Source organism: Achroia grisella, unplaced genomic scaffold (assembly GCF_030625045.1).
Source record: "Achroia grisella isolate CSIRO2021 unplaced genomic scaffold, CSIRO_AGI_Agris_v1 utg215, whole genome shotgun sequence".
NCBI lineage: Eukaryota > Metazoa > Arthropoda > Insecta > Lepidoptera > Pyralidae > Achroia > Achroia grisella.
In genome coordinates this window covers 713,915-739,922 of record NW_026712713.1, presented here as the reverse complement: position 1 = coordinate 739,922, position 26,008 = coordinate 713,915, and the positions used below count along the sequence as shown (strand labels likewise).

Here is a 26,008-nt window from a genome sequence, read left to right as displayed (position 1 = left end):
CTCAGATTAATTGAGGTTCGATATTATATAGTCATTTTATAAAAATATTACAAAATGAGATATAAATACAATATTTATGCAATTATAAAAATCTAGAATATTCGACAATGTATTATAAATAGTAGTGATATTCATTTTACATATGTGCGTCTTAAAAAAATAACAACTAGAAAAACATTGACTATGACAAAACCCAAATAAGTGTCTAGTTTCGCTAACACTAATGCTTCGCTAGCACTCTTACTTCATTATCTAATAGGACCATATTTCTGTTTATTTCTCATATTATTATGTCATACAACAATATATTGAGTAACTAGAATTCAGTTATTTATTTAAGTAAGTACTGTAACGTTACTTCGATTTCATGTAGTTATTTCTTATAGTTACTATAATTCGTAACGTCACTCACAGTATTTATTATGTCTACCATTGTACTGTCGTTTTTTTAATATTTAATTGTTGTATAATATTAAAATATAAATAAATATATTTTCTAATCTTGTATTTTCAATGGACCCAACTAAACACATTACGTGATAATAAAATAACCAATAATGATGTAAATGTCAGATATAGTACTAGTAGGCAAATTTTCACCATTACCGTGATACCGTGAGCGGTACTCGTTATACTAAAACTGGTAATGTAACGACACTATAGTAATTTGTTTAGTAACTAGTCCTACGACTACATCGTTTGTTGTTACTTACAGATAATGACATGATCCTTGTTATAAAATATTAGTATCAAAATGATTTTATACGTCATATCAAAATATTAAATATGAATATATATACATATCAATACCTACTCGTTTGAGCGTTTTTATGTGTTTAAACATTTTTTTTCAACCTACCCAGTCACTTTTACTTAATTATATTAAAATGATTTAAAATGTCGCACTGTCCACGTTACAACCTATGCTTTCGTGATGAATCTGTTTTTAACTTCTATATTTATGTTATTCATATGATACACAATATAAAACAAATTTACATATATAATTATTTTGTTCCCAATATTTTTTTGACATCAATATTTTGTATTAGTATTTTTATGTTCTTATCGTTAATAATAAGTCGTTAGCAGTCATTTACAAATGTGGATGATCGGAAATAAAGACCAAAACGATGAAGGTAATGTATACTAACCACTTATATGACAATAGTACTAAAGTATTTTTAACAATGCTAGTATCACAACCAGCTTTTTCTGCATTAATTGGTCTTAGGCATATTCGTAGGATACTATACTTCGCTCCCGTAGAGTATAGAGTTCGCCCGGTCTCGCCCGGTAAGACATACGCGTACATTTTTTATTAGTTACCATGATAAAAATTTATATAAGCTAAAGGTCTTATCGTTTGGAAGCATCCGTGTGATTTAATATCATAATCTTGGTATCTATAAGGTTTATAATAATGCAATGCTAGTGTGCATTTACATTCCATTGTAGGCGGGGCCGCCGCCACCTTCAGGTACTACCCAGTTGATATTCTGAGACGGATCCTTGATATCACAAGTCTTACCTGAAAATAAAAATAATAAAATTACGATTCGAAATTTATTTGATAAACAAACAAAATTATTCTTAAAAATGGTTTCCAATGTGACTCTAATTAACTTATTTGATGATTCTTTTAAGGTCAATTACGATTAGATTTGATTTTTTTTTCGGTAGTTTCGCGTTAGGGTCAAAATTGCAAGTAAAAAACGAGTGTTTACTTCAACAGATAAACGTTCGGTTCCAGCTCGAAAGACAAAAATGCTTATTGTAGTAATATACTGTACATTCCTCGGATAGATACAATATGATAAAATGAAGTATTTTTTCAGAACTTATATACATATTCTTATGTATAATAATAGCAAGACAATGTCATAAGTAAAATATTTAAGTAATTTAATTGTGCATAAGAAAATTTCAGAAAACCGAAACTGTGGACACACTTCATCCAATGATCAATGGTATTATAGTTATGTTGCATTGGTACGGTTGAAATGTCAGCAGTTTTGTGCTATTAATCCGAACAATCTCTGAACACTCCCCGTGATATATGCGGTGGAAAATGCACGAGATGCATATCACACCGTAATAATAGTGTAATTTAATAAATTTGATTACCAATGATTCTGGCTGCTCTTTCTGAATGCGGTCAAATGGAAGTCTGTCGTATTTCTCTGTCTCCCTCTCTCTCTCTCATGATAAATGTTTTTATCCACAAAGAAAGGTCCAAACATGCTAATTGTCATATACTCGCATATTACATTCCTCGGATATATATTCTTATGTATAATAGCAATACAATGTCATAAGTAAAATATTTAAGTAATTTACTTTCATAAGAAAATTTACATGCAGTTAGAGAAACGTCTACCCACTTAGTAAAATGTAAATTAAATATAGTTATGTTGCATTTTACTTACAATGTATACAGTTTTGTGCGTTGATCTGTAATCTCTGGCCTTCGCCGCTCTCCAATGGTACGAATTCGTATACACCTGTAATAATAGTGTAATTTAATACTAATCTTTTCTATTCATAACTTTATATGCAGTACATACAAAATCTGACGCTCTTTCTCTGTCTCACTCTCTTTTTATAGTACAAAGAAAGGTAGAGACAGCCTCATCGTTCTTGCCACAGACCGCTGAGTGAACAAAGAACCAACCTGCTGGACAGAAACGAGCTTCGGGTCCATCGAACACACCATATATTCTTAACGGGACGGGTCATCGCGCAGAGAGTTAAGTCCACAGCTCGCATAAGTGATTTGATGATGCAAATCAATGGTATTTAATCATTTACGATTATTTATGTATATACTTTACCCCAAAGATACTCTGCAAATTTATCTTACTTGTTTACTTTTTTTGTGATATTACCATGGCAAACAATGTTACGATTTTATTTTATTGCCTAATTTGAGCGCGTTTGACCACTATCTCACCTGATGTTAAGTGATGAAGCCGTCTAAGTTGTTACACGCAAGCTCAAATAGTGCTTACTCAATCCTGATTTGAAAAACCCAATTACTATTTATATTATTAAACTAAATTCATTATGTTAATATATAAACATCTTATCGTTTGGCGGTTTATATCTAAAGCTCTCGGGCAAACCGAATTAATATAAATTACATTTCATTACCTGTTAAGGCAACCGAGGACAATAGATCGAAAGTGATAACACCGTCAGGCTTGGGGTACTCTATCGGCGTGCATTCCTTAGCTGGCTTTAGTTGGGCATGATCCGCACCTGACATAACAATACAACATTTTCAACCTTCTATCACTATCACCTATATTTTAATATATATGGCAAAACAACGTTTGCGGGGTCAATAGTTATATCTTTTTTAAATTTTGCATAAACATTATATTACATCAATAAAAAAACATTACATACACTACCATTTATTTGACATACACAAGTGCCATGTACTCTTTTCTGTATTGTTAAAGTCTATAGTCAAATTGAGAATAGATAATATTGTTTGTGTTTAATATTTTGTTTATAATCTTACATTTGCCTATAGTCTTACTGAATGTTAAATTAATTATGGTCTAATGTCCTGAGCGACCACTAGTATGTACATTAATATTACTATAACATCTTAGACGAAATACGCATAGATATACAAAAGTGAGTCTTACCGGCATGACTGAAGGTCCATGGTTCTTTGCCACGGACAAATGTTGAGAATGCGGAGTACGCGATTCCACCATATAAACCCAGCTTCGTATGGAAAGACGGGCGACAATTGCGTACTTGCTGTAATTAAATATATTTATGTTACAATATGAGACAAGTGTAGAACTATTTTAATAACAGGGCCCATAGCACAACTTTGTGTCGATAAATATTTTCATATATATAAATATACTGAATCATTTACACTGTTACTAAAAAATCAAGTTTCAATCTATTATACAATAATTATAATAATAATAACTACAATTAAAAAAAAATATACATATATTTGTCATTGTTTGGTGATTATCAACCGCAAAAACAAGTCGCACCCAATCAAAGAGAGCATTCTAAAAAGTATATAGCACATAATAATAATAAACTCTTTACTGTGCACAGAGAAGAAATAATAATAAAAACAGTAAGTAGAAAGTTACAAAAGGCGGTCTTATCGCTATAAGCAATTTCTTACAGACAATCTGGATGAGAGAACTGTACACAGAAAAGGTAAATGGCACACACACACGACACTACAATATACCCTTTTATATACAAAAATCTTGCGTCACGATGTTTGTCTATCTAGCATAATCTACGAAACTAAAACAATTTTCAATTTAAAATTTGGTTCAACTTATAAGATAGAATAATTTTGTCATACATCGATCCCATATATTTCTTAAAATAAAATAACATCTATGTTCCTCTCTTTAAATGTACTTTCTATAGAAAGATTTGTTTAAAATGTGCCTATGTCCTTTTCGAGTTTATCGACTTATCGAGTTCCCGATTTAAAAATAAATAAATCAAACGTGGTAAGATTCCGTGTTTTTTTACTAATTATACAAATTTAAAACAGTACATAAAAAATCAAGTCTAAACTATTTATGTGTTGAAACATAAATAGTTTAGAATCTTACCTTCAATTCCTTATAAACATATGAGTCTTTTAATTTGTCCTCATACAACGTTGGCACAATTCCTTTATCGTGCGTCGCTTCCCCTGACAATATCAGATCCACAGCCGCTTCGGCCGCCAGCATACCTATATATAATATATATATATTTTATACAGTTGTTATTTTGCGGAAGTCAAATTTAATTAATTAATGGATTAATATTACTATGTTTAATTTTGCTATCATTAATACATGTCAGAGCAGTAAGCTCGTAGATTCAATAATAATAGGAAATTCGTCACTAATGAGGAAGATTGTAAATGTGGGGAAAGTACATTTAGTCGCCATTGAAAAGAAAGAAATGGTGGTGGTCAGGCCATTGAATATCTGTAGTCTCACACCTTCTACTAATAAAGTAATATTAATCCAATAAAAAACAAAATTAGACATCTATAAAATATCGGTATAATAATGTTGTTTAATAATTCATTAATTAGATGTCCAAATTAAGAACGCAAAGGTATTGTCATACTATTAATTTCATAATAATAATAATTGGACAATTCACACAGCACCATCTAGTCCCAGGTTACGCAGACCTTCTGTTATGGTTACTAGAATTGTAATACCCGCCCAAAGGCGCTCAAATCCTGTTTACCGGCCGTTGTTGGTCCCGTAGTCAATATAAAAAGCATAAAAAGAAAACACCCCACCACCCCAGATCTATACAAACAATCATACTCACGAATACAACTGTTTGTACCGCGCGAGGTATCGAAGCATTGTGCTAAACCGTAACACACCGAATCCATACTACAATTTAAGCCTAAACATAGGCATAGTCTACAACTGGAAAATACGTTGATTTTGATGTTCCATGTTCTGTAAAAAATCTGTATCTCTTAAAAAAATTGATCAATTCTAATTATATTTTCCCTGCGGAGTTAAATTCTACTAACCACTCTTCATAGCATTGTGGGTGCCCTTAATCCTGGGCATGTTGAGGTAGCCAGCTGTATCGCCGACCAGTAACCCGCCCGGGAATACGGGCTTCGGCAGACACTGCCATCCGCCCTCCACCAGCGCTCGAGCGCCATACGCCACGCGGGTGCCACCTAGTGAACAAGCAATAACAACTTGTAACTTGTCTATTGTATAACTCATATGCAATAATTACAAACTTTTCCTTATTTTCTCCTTTCAAAATGTAAATAAAAAAAAACTGGCGAATTTCTTGTTTCTTTTGAAACCAATTCCTGATTGCCATTTAAGTGATTAATTTCTATAAAAAAAATCTAGATTTTTCTGACAATTTGACATCCGTAAACTGAATGTAAACTAAAAACACTATTTTATCGACAATAAATGTTTTTTTATAGTTACACAAATGTATGTACTAATTCATATACATTTTTTAATATATAAATAGGTTTCCCGGTGAACTCATAACGTGTTAACTCATATAAAAAGATAGACAATTATTATGTACTATATACGCAAAAAATTTGATATTTTTAAGTCATCGTCAGTTATAGACTACAATAATAAAAAAAATGCATTTCATACCAACCAAATAATATTTAAATTATTATTAAAACTAATATCATGAAGTATAAATATATAATATTATATTTTTTTTATTGTATAAACTATACCTTCAAACATGGTCTTCACATATGGGTGCAGCTTGAATCTCTGGAACTCCCTGAAGGGACTGAGGTATGGGTTGCTATAATCAAGCCCCACGACAAACCCCACGGCCACTAGTGGCGATTCACCTTCGGAGACATTGAGATGGTATATGAAAGAACCACCATACGTGTTCTTGTTGAGTGGCCATCCAATGGTGTGCTCGACCAAACCTGGCTGGTGTTTCTGAAATTATTACCAAGTAATTAAATATTATTATAAGATTATCCATTCTTTATTTTTAACTTCATTACCACCTATCATTATCACTATTTGACGACTGAACTAAGATTCACATTTTGCCAGTTTTGGCAATATTTTACATTACAGCTCCGCTCTTATTAGTCGTAGTATGATATTATACATATAGCCTTCATCGTTAAATGGGCTATCCAATACTGAAAGAATTTTGAAAATCCGATAAGTAATCAGATAGTACCGGGAGATTGCTTCGAACATCCAAACTCACATACTTTAAACTTTTTTATAATACTTGTATTTCGGTTAGACCTTATATACTTAACTATTAATTTGACGTGATATAAAAACAACTGAAATTAATAACTTTATATACATTGTTATGATGTATCTTTCTTTCGACTTAAATTAACTTTGACAAATAATTAAAAAAAAGGCAAAAATTTAAGTAAACAAATAGGTGATAATGATGTCAAATATTAAAATATTACAGGATATTATTATTTCTGTTTGCCTGGTTATATACTATGATATATGATTATGTTTTACATATAATAATACCATTAATAAAATTCTATGAACCTTGATCGATTGGTGCTGTTCATTTAAATATATTAGCCACAATTGCCACTTATGTATGTCAGAGGAGTCGTCAACTTATTATTATTACTAATTTCATTTCAGTTACGTAAAAATATATTAAATTGAAATAGACATTAAATTGTACTCAGAGCATGAAAAAAAATAATCAATCAATTTATAAAATAAATGTATAAAAAAAAATATTATACATTTAATTTTAATAAAAATGGTCTTTTATTATCTAGTCATCACCGCCCTAAATTATTTTGACCATTAATTTAAATCGACCCTACATACTTATATATATTTTATTTCATAAACTTAAAATATGTAGTCACTGATCATAGTTTAAATAAGAATTTATGTAAAGAAATGTAATATTTATTATCACTAAAATAAATATTATTAAAATAATAACAATTATCAGATCGAAGTCATAAGTCCACTTAATATTATTAATAGATGGTTTCAATGTGAACATGATTGTGTAATTGAGGATTAAAATAAAAATGATAACAATCAAAATCATTAAATTATATCAATATAGAAACATTACGTCCTCGAAAGACCAATTGACATAACTAAAAAAAACTTATTACGAGAAAACATGTTTTACACCCATATCTATAAAAACGATGACTTTTAATAAACCTATTTTTTTATGTGGCTAGAATGGGAGACAAATAGTCGGCTATATGATGGTAAGTGTCAACCGTTGCCTATATACATGATACTGTTCATTCCATGGACATCACATCTTCATGTTACGCCTGTGGTACACCTCAGATGTCATTACTCGGTTCTCTGTTCTGTAATTTCACTCCCATATCTCACCTACCAAGCAACTTATGAAGCAAACTGCTTACCGGCTAAATTAAATGAAAAAGAAATACACACGCAGAAAGATTAAAATTTGGAAAATCAATTCATGTATGTACATGTTGAACTGTATTGCACATATATTTCGAACTCTTAATTTCAAACAGTATAAATACATAAAACACATTTCTAGGTAAAATAAATTAAGTAATACAAACCTCAGCTGGCACTTCCCATAGCTCTTTTAGACCGATACCGTAAGTTTGAGGCTCGCTGTTCTCTCTGAGATTATATTTCTTTGATAGCGTCTTCGTTAGATGGCCGTGGCAACCTGTAAAATATTTTTTCTTATTAAATTTTTGGTTATTAAATAGTTGGGTAGCATTAGACCGTGTGATTTTTAGAGCGAATTACACATGCGACAGAGAGATGGACAATCGTAAGAAAAATTCTACACATAAAAAAATAGAGTAAAGTATTTTTTAATAGTAAACAGTTAATAATATATCATTTATGATTTCGATGAACATTGATACTTAGATATTGTTTTGACATTCCAATTTATCTATATATACAAAGTGTATGCAAAGATTAAAGGCGTTTTTACAAAAAAAAATATATAAATATAAAAAATATAATAAATATAAATAAATGTAATATTGATGTTTTAAAGGAATAAAGAGCTGGCGGGAGCGCAAATAATTACGCACCACTACCAGTGGACGCTATAATCCTAACAATTCCCCCGCACCTTCAGCAAATATGGTAATCTTGGAATGGAACTCCATGCCTCGCTCGAACATATCCTTCGGACTGCCATCTTTGGCAATACCCACGTCTCCAGTTGCTACGCCCTTCAAGGAGCCGTCATCGCGGTATATTAGATCAGCAGCTGCACAGCCTGGCCACACCTGAAAAATAATATTATTGACTACCCACGCCTGCAATTTGGTAGGTCGTGATTTTCTATGTGTAAACCGATTGGAATAAAAAACATAAAATGTTAAGTAAAACTTATCATAATACATTAGCGACAACCGCAACTATATCTGTTGAACTGTTTCTAAGACTCGCGTGTACAAAGGTACAGACAAACATAATAAAATTTTGCTTTGTTTTGGGTTCTGTTACGTTGATGAAAGCACCTATCTTTCGTGTACAGACAAGGTTCCTTTACTATTATATTATCTATATAATAATAATATGATAATACATATATGAAGGAGGTATTTTAATATTGGGCACTAGTAGGGGAGAGACTTATAATAATAATAATTTCAATAATACATATAGAATATATAATAATATATTATAATAAATATCGTCTATAGTATTAGAGCATTTTTTTTATCTTTATACTTTATACTGTGTACTTATAGATGATTAAGATATACGATAAGAGTGCATTATCGTAATACATTTATGATTAACACATTTAAACCAATGGAGTTTGAACCAGCAACTTTATAAATGTGAGGCTAGTATATTTAGCATAGAAACTACTCATCATGATAGACTGATGATTGATCAAGCGTAGAAGTACTAAACCCATACCTATATATACTAACATTGTAGATAAATGGTATGTGTTTGCATCAATATGAGAATTCCTTTCACTATTTAGAAGGCTCATTATTCCGGAGTGGCATACGCTATGTAACTACTACAAAATATATGCACATATATTATGTTAATATACATAAAATTCACAATTTATGATCAAATGAGCCAGATCTATAGTTACTACATAAAAATAGAGTTTTTTCCAGTTTTCAATCTACAAAAGTCGTTAAAATTTATATATTTCACACACTACTCCTTGTACATCAACATACATATATGTAGTTTAACTTTTATTTTACTTCGTGCTGATCCGAAATATAATTAAATAACAGTGTAGTAGTATAGAACACGAATTCACTACTTTCTGGCATGGCATTGTTGACAGATTTATAATATATAAATTAATATAAATTTATAATTGATTTTTAGTATACCTCTGCACCGGCTGCTTCTGCCTGCTCCGACATCCACCGCACCAAATGCCCAAGTCTTACTACATAGTTGCCATGGTTGTACATTGGTAAACCTACAAGTCATATAAATAATGTATAAATGAGGTAGAAAGGAAGATTGTTGTTTGACTTGATTATATATTATTATATGTTATTCAAAATTGAATGTGTTTTTCTTTCTACAATAAATAATTTCTAAATGGGTTCATTCACATTTTATCATGTTTGATAGTAGTTTTGGTTCATTATTATGTAATAAGCCTCTAAACATAAATTCTATATGGTAATATGACCACATATATATATTTATACGTAACATATATATATATAGGAACACTTTAGATTAGAACAGTCCTAAATTATTCTTAAATGTAAATAGAAGAAAGATTTGTTTACCAGGAAAAACTGGAATTGGTATTCGTCCACTCTTGGTTAAGAAACCAAACTTGTCAGATGTAACGGGTGTATTGATTGGAGCACCCTTCTCCTGCCAATCAGGAATCAGCTCATTAAGTGCTATTGGATCCACACATGCGCCAGAAAGTATGTGGCCCCCAGCTTCAGCAGCCTTTTCTAGTAAAGTAACTCTAACTTCCTATAAATAATAAATAAGAATAATAAAATCTCGAACAATTCAAACATGTCACTGCATCATCTAGTATCGAGCTAAGCAATGCTTGTATTTAAGTACTTCCATTAGTTATATAGTCACACAACTGATGAAGTACTTAAATACTTTTTTAATATCTTTATATATAAAAATTACATGTCAGGTTGTATGTCCGCGATGGACTCCTAAACTACTGAACCAATTGCAAATTTGATTTGTACATTATGTGCATTTTGATTCAACTTGAAAGATAGGATAACACATCACACATCTCAATTTTTAGTCGCAATATTATTTTATTCAAGAACCTTAGCCTCAGCAATGCCTGTAGAGTCTTAGTACATACATAAATAATGCCCAGACTAATAGAAATAATTATAATCATGAAATGTTAACATTGTGCAAAGATACAAACCCAGGATTTTTGGAAATATTGCAGTGTGTTAAACTGGAAGACCATCAAGGTAATGAAACATCATGTCATAAAGAAAAATTTTGCAATAAAAACATATAAGATATACCAATCCGAAAGACAGAGAGGATCAGCATTGCTAGCAATGTATATTATTAATCAGATTAAGTTCTGGTTATTCAGGAACAACAGACTAACTGACCTAACTTCATCATCACAAAATGGATTTCAGTTCAATTCAATTGAAGTTAAGAAATACTCACAGCTCCCTTCTCCTCAGCGATCTGTCGAGCTCTGATGGCAGCTGCCATGCCAGCAGGGCCTCCACCAATGATCAGGATGTCTGTTTCCTCTGCGACACGCTCCATACTTATTTCTAAATAAATAATTCAATTATGTACTAGTATTATAAAAAAAAGTATAGAGTATTAAAATTAATTATCCTATATTATTTCAATCTATTTTTTACATTTAGCCTTAAATTAAAAATAATAACTTGACACTTTAAATCAACTTCTATGGCCACAATTTTTATGTGAAACAGAGATATATACTACTTCTCCTGACTAATTTGTTTCACTTTCCATCAGATGGGCCTTTGTTTGCCACTACAATTACATAAATAAAGACAAACAATTACACAAACACAAAGATGGAAGAAATGTTAAAAACTACCTACAATACATAACATACAGTTTTTACTCTGATATATTTTAATATATATACAGATATGGTACTTATATTGTTTGCTGTGCTAATTGAATACAATAATAAATAAAAAAATAAGATCAAAATTAGCATTAATTAAAATAATAAAAAGTTTCCATAAATGCACCCTAAAGTTGATGATTGCATCATTAAGGAACTATTATATCACCATGACCTTAAAATTCTCTGATAGATAATTTTAAACTTTAATAAGAACTTGTTTTTTTACGTGAATATAATATTTTATACACAGCACAATGTTTATTCCATATGTTACCTATAACATATGGAATAAACATTGTGCTGTGTAAAATACATAATGTGTTTAATAATTGACATTAAGTAAAATATAAGCAGTAAATGTCTGAAAAAGTATTTGATATATATGATACTTATGATAGTTGTACTTATATTTATTATTAATTTATAATTTATAAATGTTAACAAAGTATATATCTATGCATGACAATTTTCTTTATCACACTGCAAACCCAATATAGCATTTTAGCAAAGTATGATAAGTAAATATTTTGGTTATGTATATAAAACACATTAATAATAAAACTCGAGGTTATCACATACCTTTCCATCTTGGATCCTTATCTCTAGGGTGGATGGTGTAATGAGTGGTTATTTTAGGATAAACATCGGAATACAACCTCCTGGCAGCATTCGTTAGCCTCCCGACTAAAAACAGTTATCGAAATTACACACAAACAAAAACAAAACCGACCGGAGTTTGAACTTTGTACCGTCACTTATTTTTCATTAATTGCATAACAGTGGGCTTTTAAACCTTTTTCGTTTATCATTAGCACACAATATTGACCCTAACAACTAGATGAATTCAAGTATTTAATTTTAAAATAGAATGAATTCACAAAACATACAACAGCTGATAAAAATCAAAGTTTAAAGTATGCAAGAACTTTCTTGACAAGATAATACATGAAACAGCCAATTATTAAAAAATACTAATTTATATTATAAATTAAGTTCAAAAAGTTTTTACCCTGACGAGCCGAACTAACAAGCGCTACCGCCATTTTTTACATTGACATACGTACAATTTGTACAATACGATTGATATTAAAAATTGTTTTTGACTTAAAATCGTGCAAAAGGTTGAAAATGAAATTTCGAAACTGAAAGCAAACCACAGCAGCACGATTTTTAGTTGTCACAGAATACTAAAAATGACAGTACATGACAGTGACACTTCAGCACATCATAAATTGTCTCAATACCGTAGATGGAGTATTCCACACATTCACATTCTGCTACTTAAAAATTTTAACTAATTTGAAGTCTTTAATGCATTATGAATCTCAATTGTCTAGCATATCGATTTATTTCCAATTACCGAGTTATCGGAGGTATCGATTTCTCGCAGAATATATACAATTGTATTGATTTGTCGTTAGTTGAGTGAGTATTATATCTGTCTAAGTGTTGTGTGTGTGTGTTATGTGTGTATTTATAAAAATATACATTTGAGTATTTCTATCAACTGATAAACTATTTGTTTATCATCATATGTATATTTTTTCGGGCTAAGCTTGTGTTATGGGTGCTAAACAGTTGCTTACACAAGCTTAGCTTACTTAGGGAGTGAATGACTCTGTATGAATTGTCCAAGGTTTTTTTAATGGTTGATGATGGAATGATATTGATAATAAATGGAATGAAATTGGGGCAACTTGCGTAACCGGTTTACGCTGCCATGGAAAAATGATAAGATGAGCATAAGGTCAGGCCAGTTAGCCCAAATGTGAATTGCGGCAAATTCACCAGAAATTTATCCCGAGGGATTCTGCGTAAACCGCGTGCAGTTTATACTGATATGGGATATTGCTAGTGAAGGGATCATTAGTCTACATTACTAACAAACCCCTTTCCTCAATTTCTACGCTTATTATTATTATTAACACTTCTATGTTGGCCAAGTGACTTAGCATGTATAAAGGCCTTTCCCATAGTTGAAACTTACGACACCTGTAAATGCAAAATGTGTGTGTATGTGTAAGATAAAAGCATAATTACACCATTACCCATTGTTTCTATATGACACACATATACAGAAAAAAGTGGTTTCTTCATTAGTACATGCCATTTATTAATACTATTATTATCTAACAGTATTTGTTCGTAATTTTAAAAGCGTCGCTCTCGTAGGTGGAGCTCTTGCCATTTTGACGCCACTTGCCAAGCCATATAGGTTGATGTTGCTGTGCCTTGGTCTTCGTCCCCTCCTCTTTCCTTTTAATTCTCCCCAATAATCTAACACCAATACAAATAATTTTTATAATTCAAAAGAAAATAAAACAAATTATTGTATCTATCGTTTATTAAAAAATACCTTAGAGTTAAATAAATTTATGAAAGAATATTTATAAATATTGAGTTATTTAAAGATTCCTTTACTTCACTGGCTTCATTTGCCACAGGCCATCATTGAGATAATGACAGTTCTCAATTCCCACGCCTTTGTTCACTTTGGCTCTGAAAAATAATATAATTAATTATTACAATTATTCCGGTTATGTGTTTCTTCAAATTTTAATACACCATACGTTTATGAGTAAGTAAGTTTGAAAAAGAGTGTCGCAATAAAACAAGAAAGAACATGTAGCTATGTTGGTTTAGGAATGCGAAAAGGATGTCGAATGAAAGTTTCACGATACAGATATCTATTATACAATCGAAAGTGTATGTATACAGGAACCACGGTCCTAGTCTGGGCTATTCTATCATGATCTGATTGGCTGCGATCAATCAGATTATAGTCCCCAGGGCCGGTGTGCATGTTGAGACGAGTAATTAATGTGATTGAAGCAAGAAGTGTGTGTAAGGACAGAACCCAATGGTATACGGTTCTCACTGCCTGCCCTGTAAGAGATCTGGCGTGAAAATAGACAGCAACGTTCTCAGCAAGTATTAGAAATCCCTACAATAATTAAAACCATGCCAACCATATTTTATCGACTGCCCGATACATAGACGTTTGAATATTTTCCATTTCACACATCTTAATTTTTCGTTGCGTAATAATCTTCTGCACGAAATCAGTTCAGATGTGTACCAGATTTTTGCTAAGCGGGGAGAGAAACACGAGTGTTGACGTACGTCGGAAAAAGGTCCTACAATTGGATCTCAAGTCCCGGGAACTGCTCGGTGTTTCCCTCTCCACACATTGGACTCGGCACCCGCACAGTCAATCCATGGAATACTATGAACTCTATATACACTTACATGTCATCAGTGGAAAGTGAAGTCATTCCGACAGCTAGAGCATGCTCCTTGCCCTCTGCCATTACTGCGACCACCTGCCCCTTTTCTACGGTAGACATCCTGGCGCCTGGTGACGTCAGCCCTGGGCACATGATATTGGCACCACTGAGCACGAAGCGGATCGCACCTTTGTCTACCTGCTGCATCGGTAGGAAGAATGGATCTGCAAAGTAAAAAAGAAATATGCTTATTACAGAACGGGAATCGTTCTTGTAAATTTCGTCCGAGTCTGATATAATGATCATTAGTCACTAAAGTTAATATATTAATTACTAGCTGTTTCCCGACATCGTCCGCATGGAATAGTGACTTTGGATAACATAAATTATTTAATAATCTAATCAAAAAAAGCTAATGAAAACAGTTTCATGGGTCTAACTTTAAAAATGACTAATTTACATACAAACTTTCATCCCCGTACAATCCTTTTCACATTAAAAAGAAACTAGCCGCAGGTCTAAACATAAAGTTACTTCTAAATCAACAACAGTAAGTACCAAGTAAAGTTGAAGTTGAAAATCAACATTTTATGGGTTCAACGTCGGTAAAACCTATTTTCGTGTTTTTACGATTTCCGCGACACACATTGCGTGGTGACGTCTCTAGTCGTTGTCCCCATTTCGTTTTCCTGTGGGCTGTGGACATTGATTAGGGTTGTCAACCTTTAGTATCTTACGATAAAATAAAAAATATCTCATAATACCATAAATTAGCTCTATTTGGCTCTCTAACGTCGTATCTCATCGTATTTTGAATTTCGAAAGGAATAATATCTCATACTTCGTAAGAGACCAAAAGTATTCTCGTACCGTAGGTCCAAAATCTTGTACTGGTAATAGGAACCTCATATCGTTGGCATCCCTGATGTCGTTTGCCTACTTTTACCCAGGGCCGTATTAATCATGCCGATGTCCTAGGCGATTCAAATCTCCCCTCAATGTTTTAAAAAATGCTATTTCATGTATACATTATATCTGACGATTGAAGATTATTAGCTCTTATCAAATTGATGAAGGGAAGTGAATAAAACTCAAAAGTTTTGTTTATCCTGAAATACGCTGTGTAGTAGTAGTAGTACATGTTATATTCTATCAACACATGCGTCGAAAAAAGAAATATGTAATACAATATCTATTGTCATTGAATATTAGATTTTTCCTGCCCACGTCAGGGCCCCCTTACCAGAATGCGGGCCCCTGGGCTTACCCTACCTAATAGTAAATCCGGCCCTGCTTGTACCCTCTAGCGAATACCCGATACCGATCTAAACGCATTGATTAATGAAATTACGTCTACAAAAACGAGTCAACGACCGTCTACCGATTTTGTTTATTTCTTTATGTGAATCGTGTTAATTTTGCCTCGAATCTCAGGTAGAGTATTGCGTATTGTTGCTTTTTGACTTTAACCTCTTTACAAGTAGGTATATTTTATTGTAATGTGACAGACATTAATGTGGTATTAACGTAAAAATAAATTTACTCTATTAGCACAGATAACAAACATAACATAATCAATTACTAAATAAATATTCGAAATTTGTTCAGTTTTTTTGAGGACATAGATAAATACGCGAGACAAGTATGCTATTTAAAAATATATTGCTTACCATTATGACATAATTTTCATGATGTATTTACGGAAAGAGTTAATAAAAACCATTAAATTATTACAACTAGTGGTCGCCCAGTGCCCAAAAATACAAAAAGATCTTCAAACAAAGAACAACAATAAAACAAAATATATATGTGTGTATAATGTTTTTTATTGATTTAATGTATTTGTTAAAATATTAGTATTCTGGATTCCTTCTCTCTTTCATACTGCACCGTCCTGGCAATTTTCGTAAAAATCAATACAAAGTTTTTGCTATACTATATTAATATAATAAATTCAATTTTTATATTGATCGCATCGCATAACAAAAAACAACTTACCGTTAAATTATACTGTACGTTAATTATACTGCTCTCTGACCGCTATCAGATTTGGGGCCAATTATACATACCTCTATAACTAAAATAAGATATTTAGACAAAGAAAAAATGCACTCAAATATTTTGATTTTCGGACTAATCTCTAATGCTCTTGGCCGCAGCTGGCCTTTACAGCTTCACCGGAAGATAGAGGGCGAGTGCAGATGGCACTCCAAACCCGCGGAAGGACTTATGGAACGGCTGAAGGCCAACTCCCGCCTGACGGATACAACTTTAGTCTGAGGGCACCGCTAGAGGTTCGAACCTCGGCTCAGGCCGTCGTAATTTCGATCCCCGTTTGAATTGAATGGGGGATCAATCGGAGGGGACTCAAGTTATGCGACCACACATTTAACTTCACAACTGAAGTTAATATGTCATACAATGATTCATAAAAGCAATAAATATGAAACATATAATTGTTTTGGTTTGACAAAGGAAAAACGTAATAATAATTGTGTATTGTATTTAGTATCTACTGCTACGTAATTCAATATTTCTTTATTAGCTCTGCGAACGAACTAATGGGTAAATTCCAATGCTTTTTAGTTGATGTTAACTATTAGAGTAACTATTGCAATAGTATTTAACCTTTGGCAATAGTTACTTTTGGGTGACTAGCCTATTACCACCTCAACATTTTCTTTGGAAATACATTTCGTATATTATATATTTGCAGTGCAATTTTTTTTTAATTAATTGGAATGATAGCCAAGCTTCATCTAGCGGTACATGAACAGCACTATAGATATCATATAATCTTATGATACCTGTGACATAACTCATGCGTTGTTATTCCAGATGTTATCCCTCATATTCTGTAATTTCACTGCCTAATCGCGACATACAACCAAAACACAGATTACAAGCCAAGCCAAGGTGACTGAAATAGGTGACACTGAAGTACCCACGCAGGTCAATTTTTACTGCTCCGGTAAATGGTTAAATGAGCTTACTGCCCATCTCATGGAAAGTCATGACCACATTTTATTAATATGAACACCAACTTGGATACCGTTAATTTATAGCACATTCGTTTTAAAAACCATGTTTTTTCGGACTACACAAATGCGAGTGAATAGGGGCCGAGTGCAGACGGCACTCCAAACCCGCGGAAGGCTTATGCAGCGGCTGAAGGCCAACTCCCACCTGACGGATACAACTTTAGTCTGAGGGCACCGTTTTCGATCCCCGTTTGAATTGAACGGGGGATCGATCGGAGGAGTGACCGGTGCATTTAATATAGAACTTGATGCAAATGTTCAATGTACTGAATATATAACATTGTAACTCACTTAACAATGTAGTAAACAATGCTTTATACATAGGAAAATATTGTGCCAAAAGCTTTGCTTACATTTATGCAATAGCCGAAGAGTAGGCATCCAGGGTCCCTCTCGGTGACGGAAGAACAGCAGTTCGCCAGCGCTGTTCACCATTATCTCGATGTGATCGTGACTGAAATCGTAAACAACCTCATTTTACCTATCAAATCAAAATATTCATATAGACACTTATGATAAGTCCATAAAATTTATGAACTGAAATCCATATTTTCTGATTTCTCTTTAATATGTGAAAGATAATATGTATAAAAGGAGATTTGTCAGATATTACGGGCGATAGCGATCTTTGGAAAAAAAATATACATATATATACATACTGCGTCAACCATATTTTTTAAGGTGCAATGATAGTGATAATCTTTACATATGATATAATCGTGACGAGGTCAAAACTGTCTGTCTATTCGTGTTAAGTTTTCAATTAAAACGGGTATTGGAATTAGGATAAAATTGTCACAGAATTTGTTATTAAATATAACTCAACTATAGGCCAAAGAAAGCTGAGATAAAGAAAGCCAAAGGAGTAAATTTGTATTTCTTTGTATTAAAAACATCATTTATATTCTATACAGATCAATAAAAATGGATTGTCTGTTTGTAATATTAAAATAACAGTTTTTACTAGATGCATATGAATATACATACAGTACATACACCAAAATAACATTTTATACAATTTTTGTCTGTCTGTCTCTCTGAATTGGCTGGACCGACCTTGACGGGACTTTTATTGGCATATAAGGAGGATATATCCATAAGGAGTGGAGTAACTTAGGCTAATTACCTAACGTAACTACTTTTATTTTAGAAAAATAAAGTTGCACGCGGACGAAGTCGCAGGTGCAGCTAGTTGTTAATAAAGTTGAGGTTGAGGCTCCACACGGTTCCCCCTGGAAACCATGATAAATACCTAATGAATTTAACATGATGGGCTAACTGACTTGACTTCCTGCTCATAGCTCATCCTACATTGGTGTCCCGCCAGCGTATACCGTTAGCGCAAGCGGGTGCACTACACCATTGTTAGTAAAAAAAAAACAGATTTACAAATTTTGAGGTCGCTTTTAAGAAAACAACTATAACAATAAAGAAACATTTCTTTCTTTTCAGTGGCATTTGGGGTTCAGGGAGAAAGTAGCTCAAACCGAAAAACAACTGCGAACAATTTATCAACGAACTGCAGGGCGGCGGCACGGGCGGTAAGGGTTGCCATTTTATGTATTAAAAGTAATAAAGACTGAAAACGTGAGGGTGATAAAAATTTGCAATGTGCATTTTATAATACCAAGTTTTTATGTGACATAAAAGAGTGTCAAATGTAATAAGTTTATTATTTACGGTGAAATTTAATAACCTTAATTCAAAAGTCAATTACATAATAACGACTATAATAATAGTAATAAAACAAAATATCACAATAATAATAATAATACAGCCTTTTTTCCTAAGGTTGGGATACATTATGGTTTACAAAATTTCCAGCAACTTAGTGTACCTAATGGAAAAGGCCTGTCTTCTGCAACTCTATTCCAGAGCAACTCCAGAATCAAGTTGATACCGTCTTTCCAACGTGTTTTTTGGCGTCCCTGTTTTTTAGTCCCGTTTCTAGGATATTAAAGAGCCACTTGCCTGCTCCATTTGTTTATTTTGCAACTTAACATACACCCTGTCCAATTCGATTATAAATCAAATCAAATAAAATAATTTATTCGCAGAATACAGTACTTATAGTTGTATACAATATTAAATATAATGTCCAGTGCATTTAGCCTGCATACAGGTGTGCAAATTTTAATAAATTAATATATTTATGTCATTCTGATTAGTCAATAATTAAATTAAAATAATCATGTCATTGGAATTATTGGCATATATAATTACTATAGATTATGCGTTAAATTACTAAATGCAATAAAAAAAGTGTCTATTCTTGATGGTACATATGATACATTAGTCGTTCTGGTATTCCAGTTTGTGAGTGTGAATAATAACTACTAAAAGCCTACATATATAGGGTCGCCATTCTTTAAAATAATAATTATCTTTTGTTAATATTAAAATCATAGTATTTAGGAAACACTAACATGTTATTGAATGTTATAGCTCCAATAAGTAGATTATAATTTAATTATATATCTAATCTACTCCAGACATTCTATTATTAACGCACATAAAACTCGTAGGCGTAAGAGAAAATACGTAGGAGTCTAAGCGTAGGAGCACAGATACTAATTTAATTAAAATAAACGCATCGCTACAATGAAATTCTGTTTACTATGTATGTATCTTACTACCTTAGGAATAAGAATATTATCATTAATCTTCAACCGTTTTTCATCAAATGACACGTTGATACGATTGGAAATTCTTTAAAAACTCTATAGAACTATATATAATATAAAACATAACATCCCAGGATAATTCACACCAACGCGCACAATTCGCGCCATCTAGTCCCAAGCTAAGCAGAGCTTGTATTATGGGTACTAAGACAACTGTTATAAATATGGAAACTGATGACTGACAACACTAAACAGAGTCCATGTGGGTATTGTTAATTTATTATACAAATATTATATTGTATTATATAAATAGTAAATTAATTGTATATGCATGTGCAATTAAAAATAAATAAAAAACACATATAAAACACTCAGACAGTAATTCTGTATTCAGTATACAATAAACAGTATTCTATCAGTTGTCTGGTACCCATAACACAAGCTCTACTTAGCTTGGGACTAGACGGCGTTGTGTGGGAATATCCAGAGGGATATTATTATTTTTTTTAATTATTATTAGGAACTACCATTTGACAATCCTAAATGTATCCTTCTTGGGTAACACCTGATCGATGTAGTTATCCAGTTGTGGGTACAGCTCGAGCAGCCGAGACCGTATCCCCTTCTGAACGGATGACTTCAGCTGCTGAACACCCGATATGCTTTCTTTCTCGTCAAATCTGTAAGAATTAACAAATAAGTTATACACATTAATATAACACTTAATTTTCCTGTTCAGAATGACAATTGACTGTGTAATGCCATCAGGTATTAAGTCCGATTTTTATAAATATTTAACATTTTATGTAAATATTTAACAATATTTATATAAAGTACGAAAGGACTCGCAGGTCATTGTGTAACTAAACATTGACAACCCCTGAATTATGAATCTAAACCGTCCAGCTATCCACACATTCCATCTCGAATAAAAATATTGTTGACTCTTGCGATTTAAAGGGATCGTTTTAATCACATAAACACATGGACAGAAGAAATACGCTGTCTGTATATAGAGGATATATAAAAAGAAAATATTGGGCGACTTTATCAACATAATTGAAGTCTATTAGAATTTTTGTATCTTTGTGAGTTTGTACACGCTAATCTTAAAAATGCCTTAACGGATTTCTGTACAGTTTTTAATAATATATTGTGACGCTATCACAAATTCACTTAAATCCTAAATCTAATTTCGGAGGCCCAGCTAGAATATAGTAAATATTTATCATTTATGAGCAATAGACTGTATAGTATATTAAATAGATACCTGTGGATATATTATCTGTGTAGGTATGGCTATGTAAGAAAAACGCTATTGACACAAATAGATAAGACTCGTTGTTTGTAATTTAAGCATGAAACAGTGAAGACATTTGTAATCTCAACGTTAACACAAGATACTAATATAAATTTGCATTTCCCAAAATTATTTTAGATTTAGTTAGTTAGGTCTTTTATGGGAATAGGCATTAAATTATAAAATTTGTGCCCGTGGTTCCACTATCGTAATATTTATAAACTGTGTTATTCTGATATTTATTATATGTTATATGTCAGCTATATTACTGTTTTCATCAAAATCCATTCAGTAGTTTTTGCGTCATAGAGTAACAAACATGCATCCATCTCAGTAACATGATACTAAAAGAAATTCTTGTGACCTAATTTTTAATGAGATAGAAATAAATATTAAATAATATTTATTGAATAAAGCCTATTCTATTAGTCTGTTAACGATTATTTGGTATACTCTGTAAACTTGTATAGCGTTAGTTTCTCAGACAATTATATTTAATACAATTACCTATATAAAATAAGTTAGACAAATACACTACTAAAATGCTATATAATATTTAATGATTGACAATTAAATTTAAATGTGCAGATGGCACTCTTAACCCGCGGAAGTACTTATGGAGCGGCTGAAGGCCAACTCCCGCCTGATGGATACGCCTTTAGTCTGAGGGCACCACTAGGGGGTTCGAACCTCGGCTCAGACCCGTTTGTATTGGATAGGGGATCGATTGTAGGGCGTGCACAAAAGGCCGAAAGGCCCTAATGTCAATAAACGATTTTCAGTTTGAATCAGCGCCAGTAAAAATGTAGACTCATAAAGAAAACTGCCAGTCATTTCCACCACTTCAAATTTCGCGTGCATGTCGGTCACCTACTGTAGTTTTTCTTACATTTACAAGTAGCTACAATAGTACAATACTTATGGTAATGCATGACATTATAAACCTTGTATAATAAGTATGAAGATCTCAATTACAATACCATTGCCGTTATATTTTTAGTACGAATAGGAAATAATTATATTCGTTAGCACATTTTCTATGATGTTTTTGGTGACATCACATACCCTTCTTTCACCCTTGAATAATATAACTTCAAGCTACGTGTCCGCCAAATTTCACGTATTTCGCTGAAGGACGTTGTTATTAAAACGGCAAATAAAAGGAGACTTACTTTAAGTCTTTAACACAACAACATATAGTATTATGAGTAAGATTAAAATAAAGTTAAACATGTAAGACTTTTAATATATAGTCGGTCAGTTGCGGAGTCTCCCGGTACATTTCCGATAAGAGTCCGACGGCCCGTGGCGACGACGCAGTTCAATTAGCGAATTTGTTGCTACGTCCTCTTTGGAAATGCGTGACGGTACGGGCCGTCGGGACTGAACCTGATAATGTGAGCCCAATTTTAGTTCTGATAGCCGCGTTTCGGTAGAGGGCGGGGCATAGCAACCAATGCGCTAATTGAACTGCAGTATATTTGCAACCTAATACGAACACGATACGAACTGTTACTGTTACTTAAAAAAAGTAATGATGAGGATTAAGGTCAATACAAACACATTGTTGTAATCTTACATATGACATACGTAACAATACTAATTAATTGAATGAACTAAATTAATTAATAATATTATTATTAAGAACGAACTTCTCTCCATTAGCATCATGGCGAAATAATTAACTTGGAAATCAATAATAAATAGTTTCTAATTGACGATTAACATTTATTAATCAAAATGTGTGGCTGACTTCATACTCATCTTTTAGCAATAAGGCCGTCTTATTGTAATTATGCACCTGGACTTTAATATATTGTTTGTCTTTTCTTCACTGTATATTATGTATAAAGTGTATTCTATCTATGTTTACATTTTTCTCGGGGGTCCAGTCAAAATACACCATTAGGGTACGATATACTTAGATAGACACGTCTTAATTTTGAAAATGCTATGACATATAATTAACAAATTTTAATGCACAATTATGTAATGACATTTCCAATAGGCCCATTGTTTCTTAATAGTCTGTGGTCTTAGTCTATTGTAACGACCGAGTCACTAGGTATAATTAGGCTTGGTATATAAATGCAGTACAAGGGGCCATTTAACTGCCGTTCATTGATGAACCATTAAATGCCAACACGATTAAACCTAGTGTATACTAGCATATTTATACAGCTATTAGCTTTCAGTTAAAGGTAAAGGGTTCATTTTTTGTAGTGTACGAACAAACGGAAATGTTAGTTTTATAAAAAAGCATGCTTTTATATAATTATTGAGGAATGTTATAGGTTTATCAATACCTTTAAAACCCTTTTATAAGGGCACAAAGAAAGAAATGAGCGCATTTCTTTAATATTAATCTTATATATAAAATTCTCGTGTCACAGTTTTCGTTCCCATACTCCTCCGAAACAGCTTGACCAATTCTCATGAAATTTTGTGAGCGTATTGAGTAGGTCTGAGAATCGGCCAACATCTATTTTTTATCCCCCTAAATGTTAGGGGTAGTCCACCCCTAATTTTTATTTTATTTTACGGCAATACAACGTTTGCCGGGACAGCTAGTATACTATAAGTATATGTAAAACCGCAGGGCACTGCTCATATATTAACGTTAGATTCATAAAATATTTTTAGTTTTATTTTAACTTTCAGTTGGAACTAAGTTGGCAATGAAACTTAGCACTTATTTTTACTGAGAGTCATTATTATATGTATATAGTTTCCAGTACATTACATAAGAATATACATATTTTATTATTCATCTATTTTGCGTGACGTTACAAGCCTAAAATAGGGTTTGAAATTGTAAATCGAAGTTAAATAATACAATACTAAATAGATGTATGTACTATATTAAAAATAACAACTCTGTAGATTATGAACATAAAATAAAACGCTGATAATATATAAATCTGATCGATTTAAACAGTCATAGTTATAAATCAAGATGTTTGTAAATAGTACGGGAATCGAACCCTTGATAATCGATTGTATGTTAAGCTACGCTATCAAGGTCGACACACAAAATAAAAGTCAAATCATTAATAATTGTTATTATTGTTACAACAAGAATAAACATGAATATAAAAAGGATAAATAATACTAACACTGGGCAATGAACAATTATCGTAGAATAAGGTCGGTTGAAATTAGCATTTATTATATCAATAATGTTAATTACGATGGCTAAATATAGGTAGGTAAATATATTAGATAGATTGGACTATTGCAGGTATAATTTTTATTTCAACACAGTTTAGATAAAAAATAAGTAGATATATAATAGTCCATAATAAATTAACAGAAACGTGAAAAAAAAATAAGTAAATTTATTTGTGAAGATGGCAGGAAATTTCCATGAGAGCATGGAATATTGCATCACATGATAAATAGTGGATTATGATGACAGTGACTGTACCTAACGGCAGTCTTATCCTATCTGCTGACGCTGTCCTATCGGGCGGCATAAATTTATAAATTACTAGCTGACCCAGCAAACGCTGTTTTACCATATAAGTTAAAATCGCTAGTAAAAAATATAGGGTGAAAAATTAATTATTTATGTTTAGAAACAATTACATTTTCACCAATTGAACCAATTGAAAATTTAATTATCCGTGCGTCGAGTTATACTTTAATTACATTGTATTAATCCTAATTATTATATTTCCGCCTTAATAATAATGTCTACTACTTTGCTTTAAACTTGAATAAAATTGTGTCGGATATCGAAGAAGACTATATAACATGAGGCTAAGACCAATAAGAGAGGAGCAGCAATGAAAACAACATTTGCAAAAATGGGGGACAGCTGACGCGGGTCAGCATACGATATATATGTATGTAAACTTACAATATATATATAGTTATACAATAATAGTAAATGAAAATTAAAGACAAAATACTGCACGGTGTGTACAACATGTTACTGCAATAGTTTCAATACTAGGTCACTGCACTGCACTGGCCCAGTTGGCCAACGCTTTCTAAGGTTATCATCGCTTTTTGTATGGTGCCGACGTACTATGTAACTGTATGTACAAAGACCCTCGCAAACTCGTACCGTGACAAGTATACTGATTGTGAACGTAAATTATTTTTCTGAATTGTCTTACATCGCCGGGTTTTTGTTAGGATTAGTGAAAAAAACTGACAGCACACATATTGGTAGCAACC

At 32.3% G+C, this 26,008-nt stretch overlaps 2 protein-coding genes across 2 annotated transcripts in view; both read right to left on the bottom strand.

The window, feature by feature from the left end:
• Positions 1 to 1,316: 1,316 nt before the first annotated feature.
• Positions 1,317 to 12,799, bottom strand: LOC131842249 (electron transfer flavoprotein-ubiquinone oxidoreductase, mitochondrial). The gene is given in 15 exon segments (XM_059190791.1): positions 1,317 to 1,531; positions 2,430 to 2,504; positions 2,675 to 2,779; positions 3,151 to 3,261; positions 3,660 to 3,777; positions 4,617 to 4,741; positions 5,555 to 5,710; positions 6,251 to 6,470; positions 8,102 to 8,214; positions 8,635 to 8,794; positions 9,881 to 9,972; positions 10,295 to 10,493; positions 11,184 to 11,296; positions 12,211 to 12,315; positions 12,641 to 12,799. Coding segments are annotated over 15 exon segments (1,815 nt in total). The 5' UTR covers positions 12,675 to 12,799; the 3' UTR covers positions 1,317 to 1,442.
• A 1,169-nt stretch (positions 12,800 to 13,968) lies between these two features.
• LOC131842248 (malignant T-cell-amplified sequence 1 homolog) overlaps positions 13,969 to 26,008 on the bottom strand; it is a 46,782-nt gene continuing 34,742 nt past the window's right edge. The window contains exons 2-5 of the mRNA XM_059190790.1: positions 21,051 to 21,203; positions 18,253 to 18,353; positions 14,881 to 15,082; positions 13,969 to 14,130 (exon numbers count right to left, since the gene is read on the bottom strand). Coding sequence (XP_059046773.1) covers positions 14,049 to 14,130; positions 14,881 to 15,082; positions 18,253 to 18,353; positions 21,051 to 21,203 — 538 coding nt within the window. The 3' untranslated portion in view covers positions 13,969 to 14,048. The remainder of the gene's footprint in view (positions 14,131 to 14,880; positions 15,083 to 18,252; positions 18,354 to 21,050; positions 21,204 to 26,008) is intronic.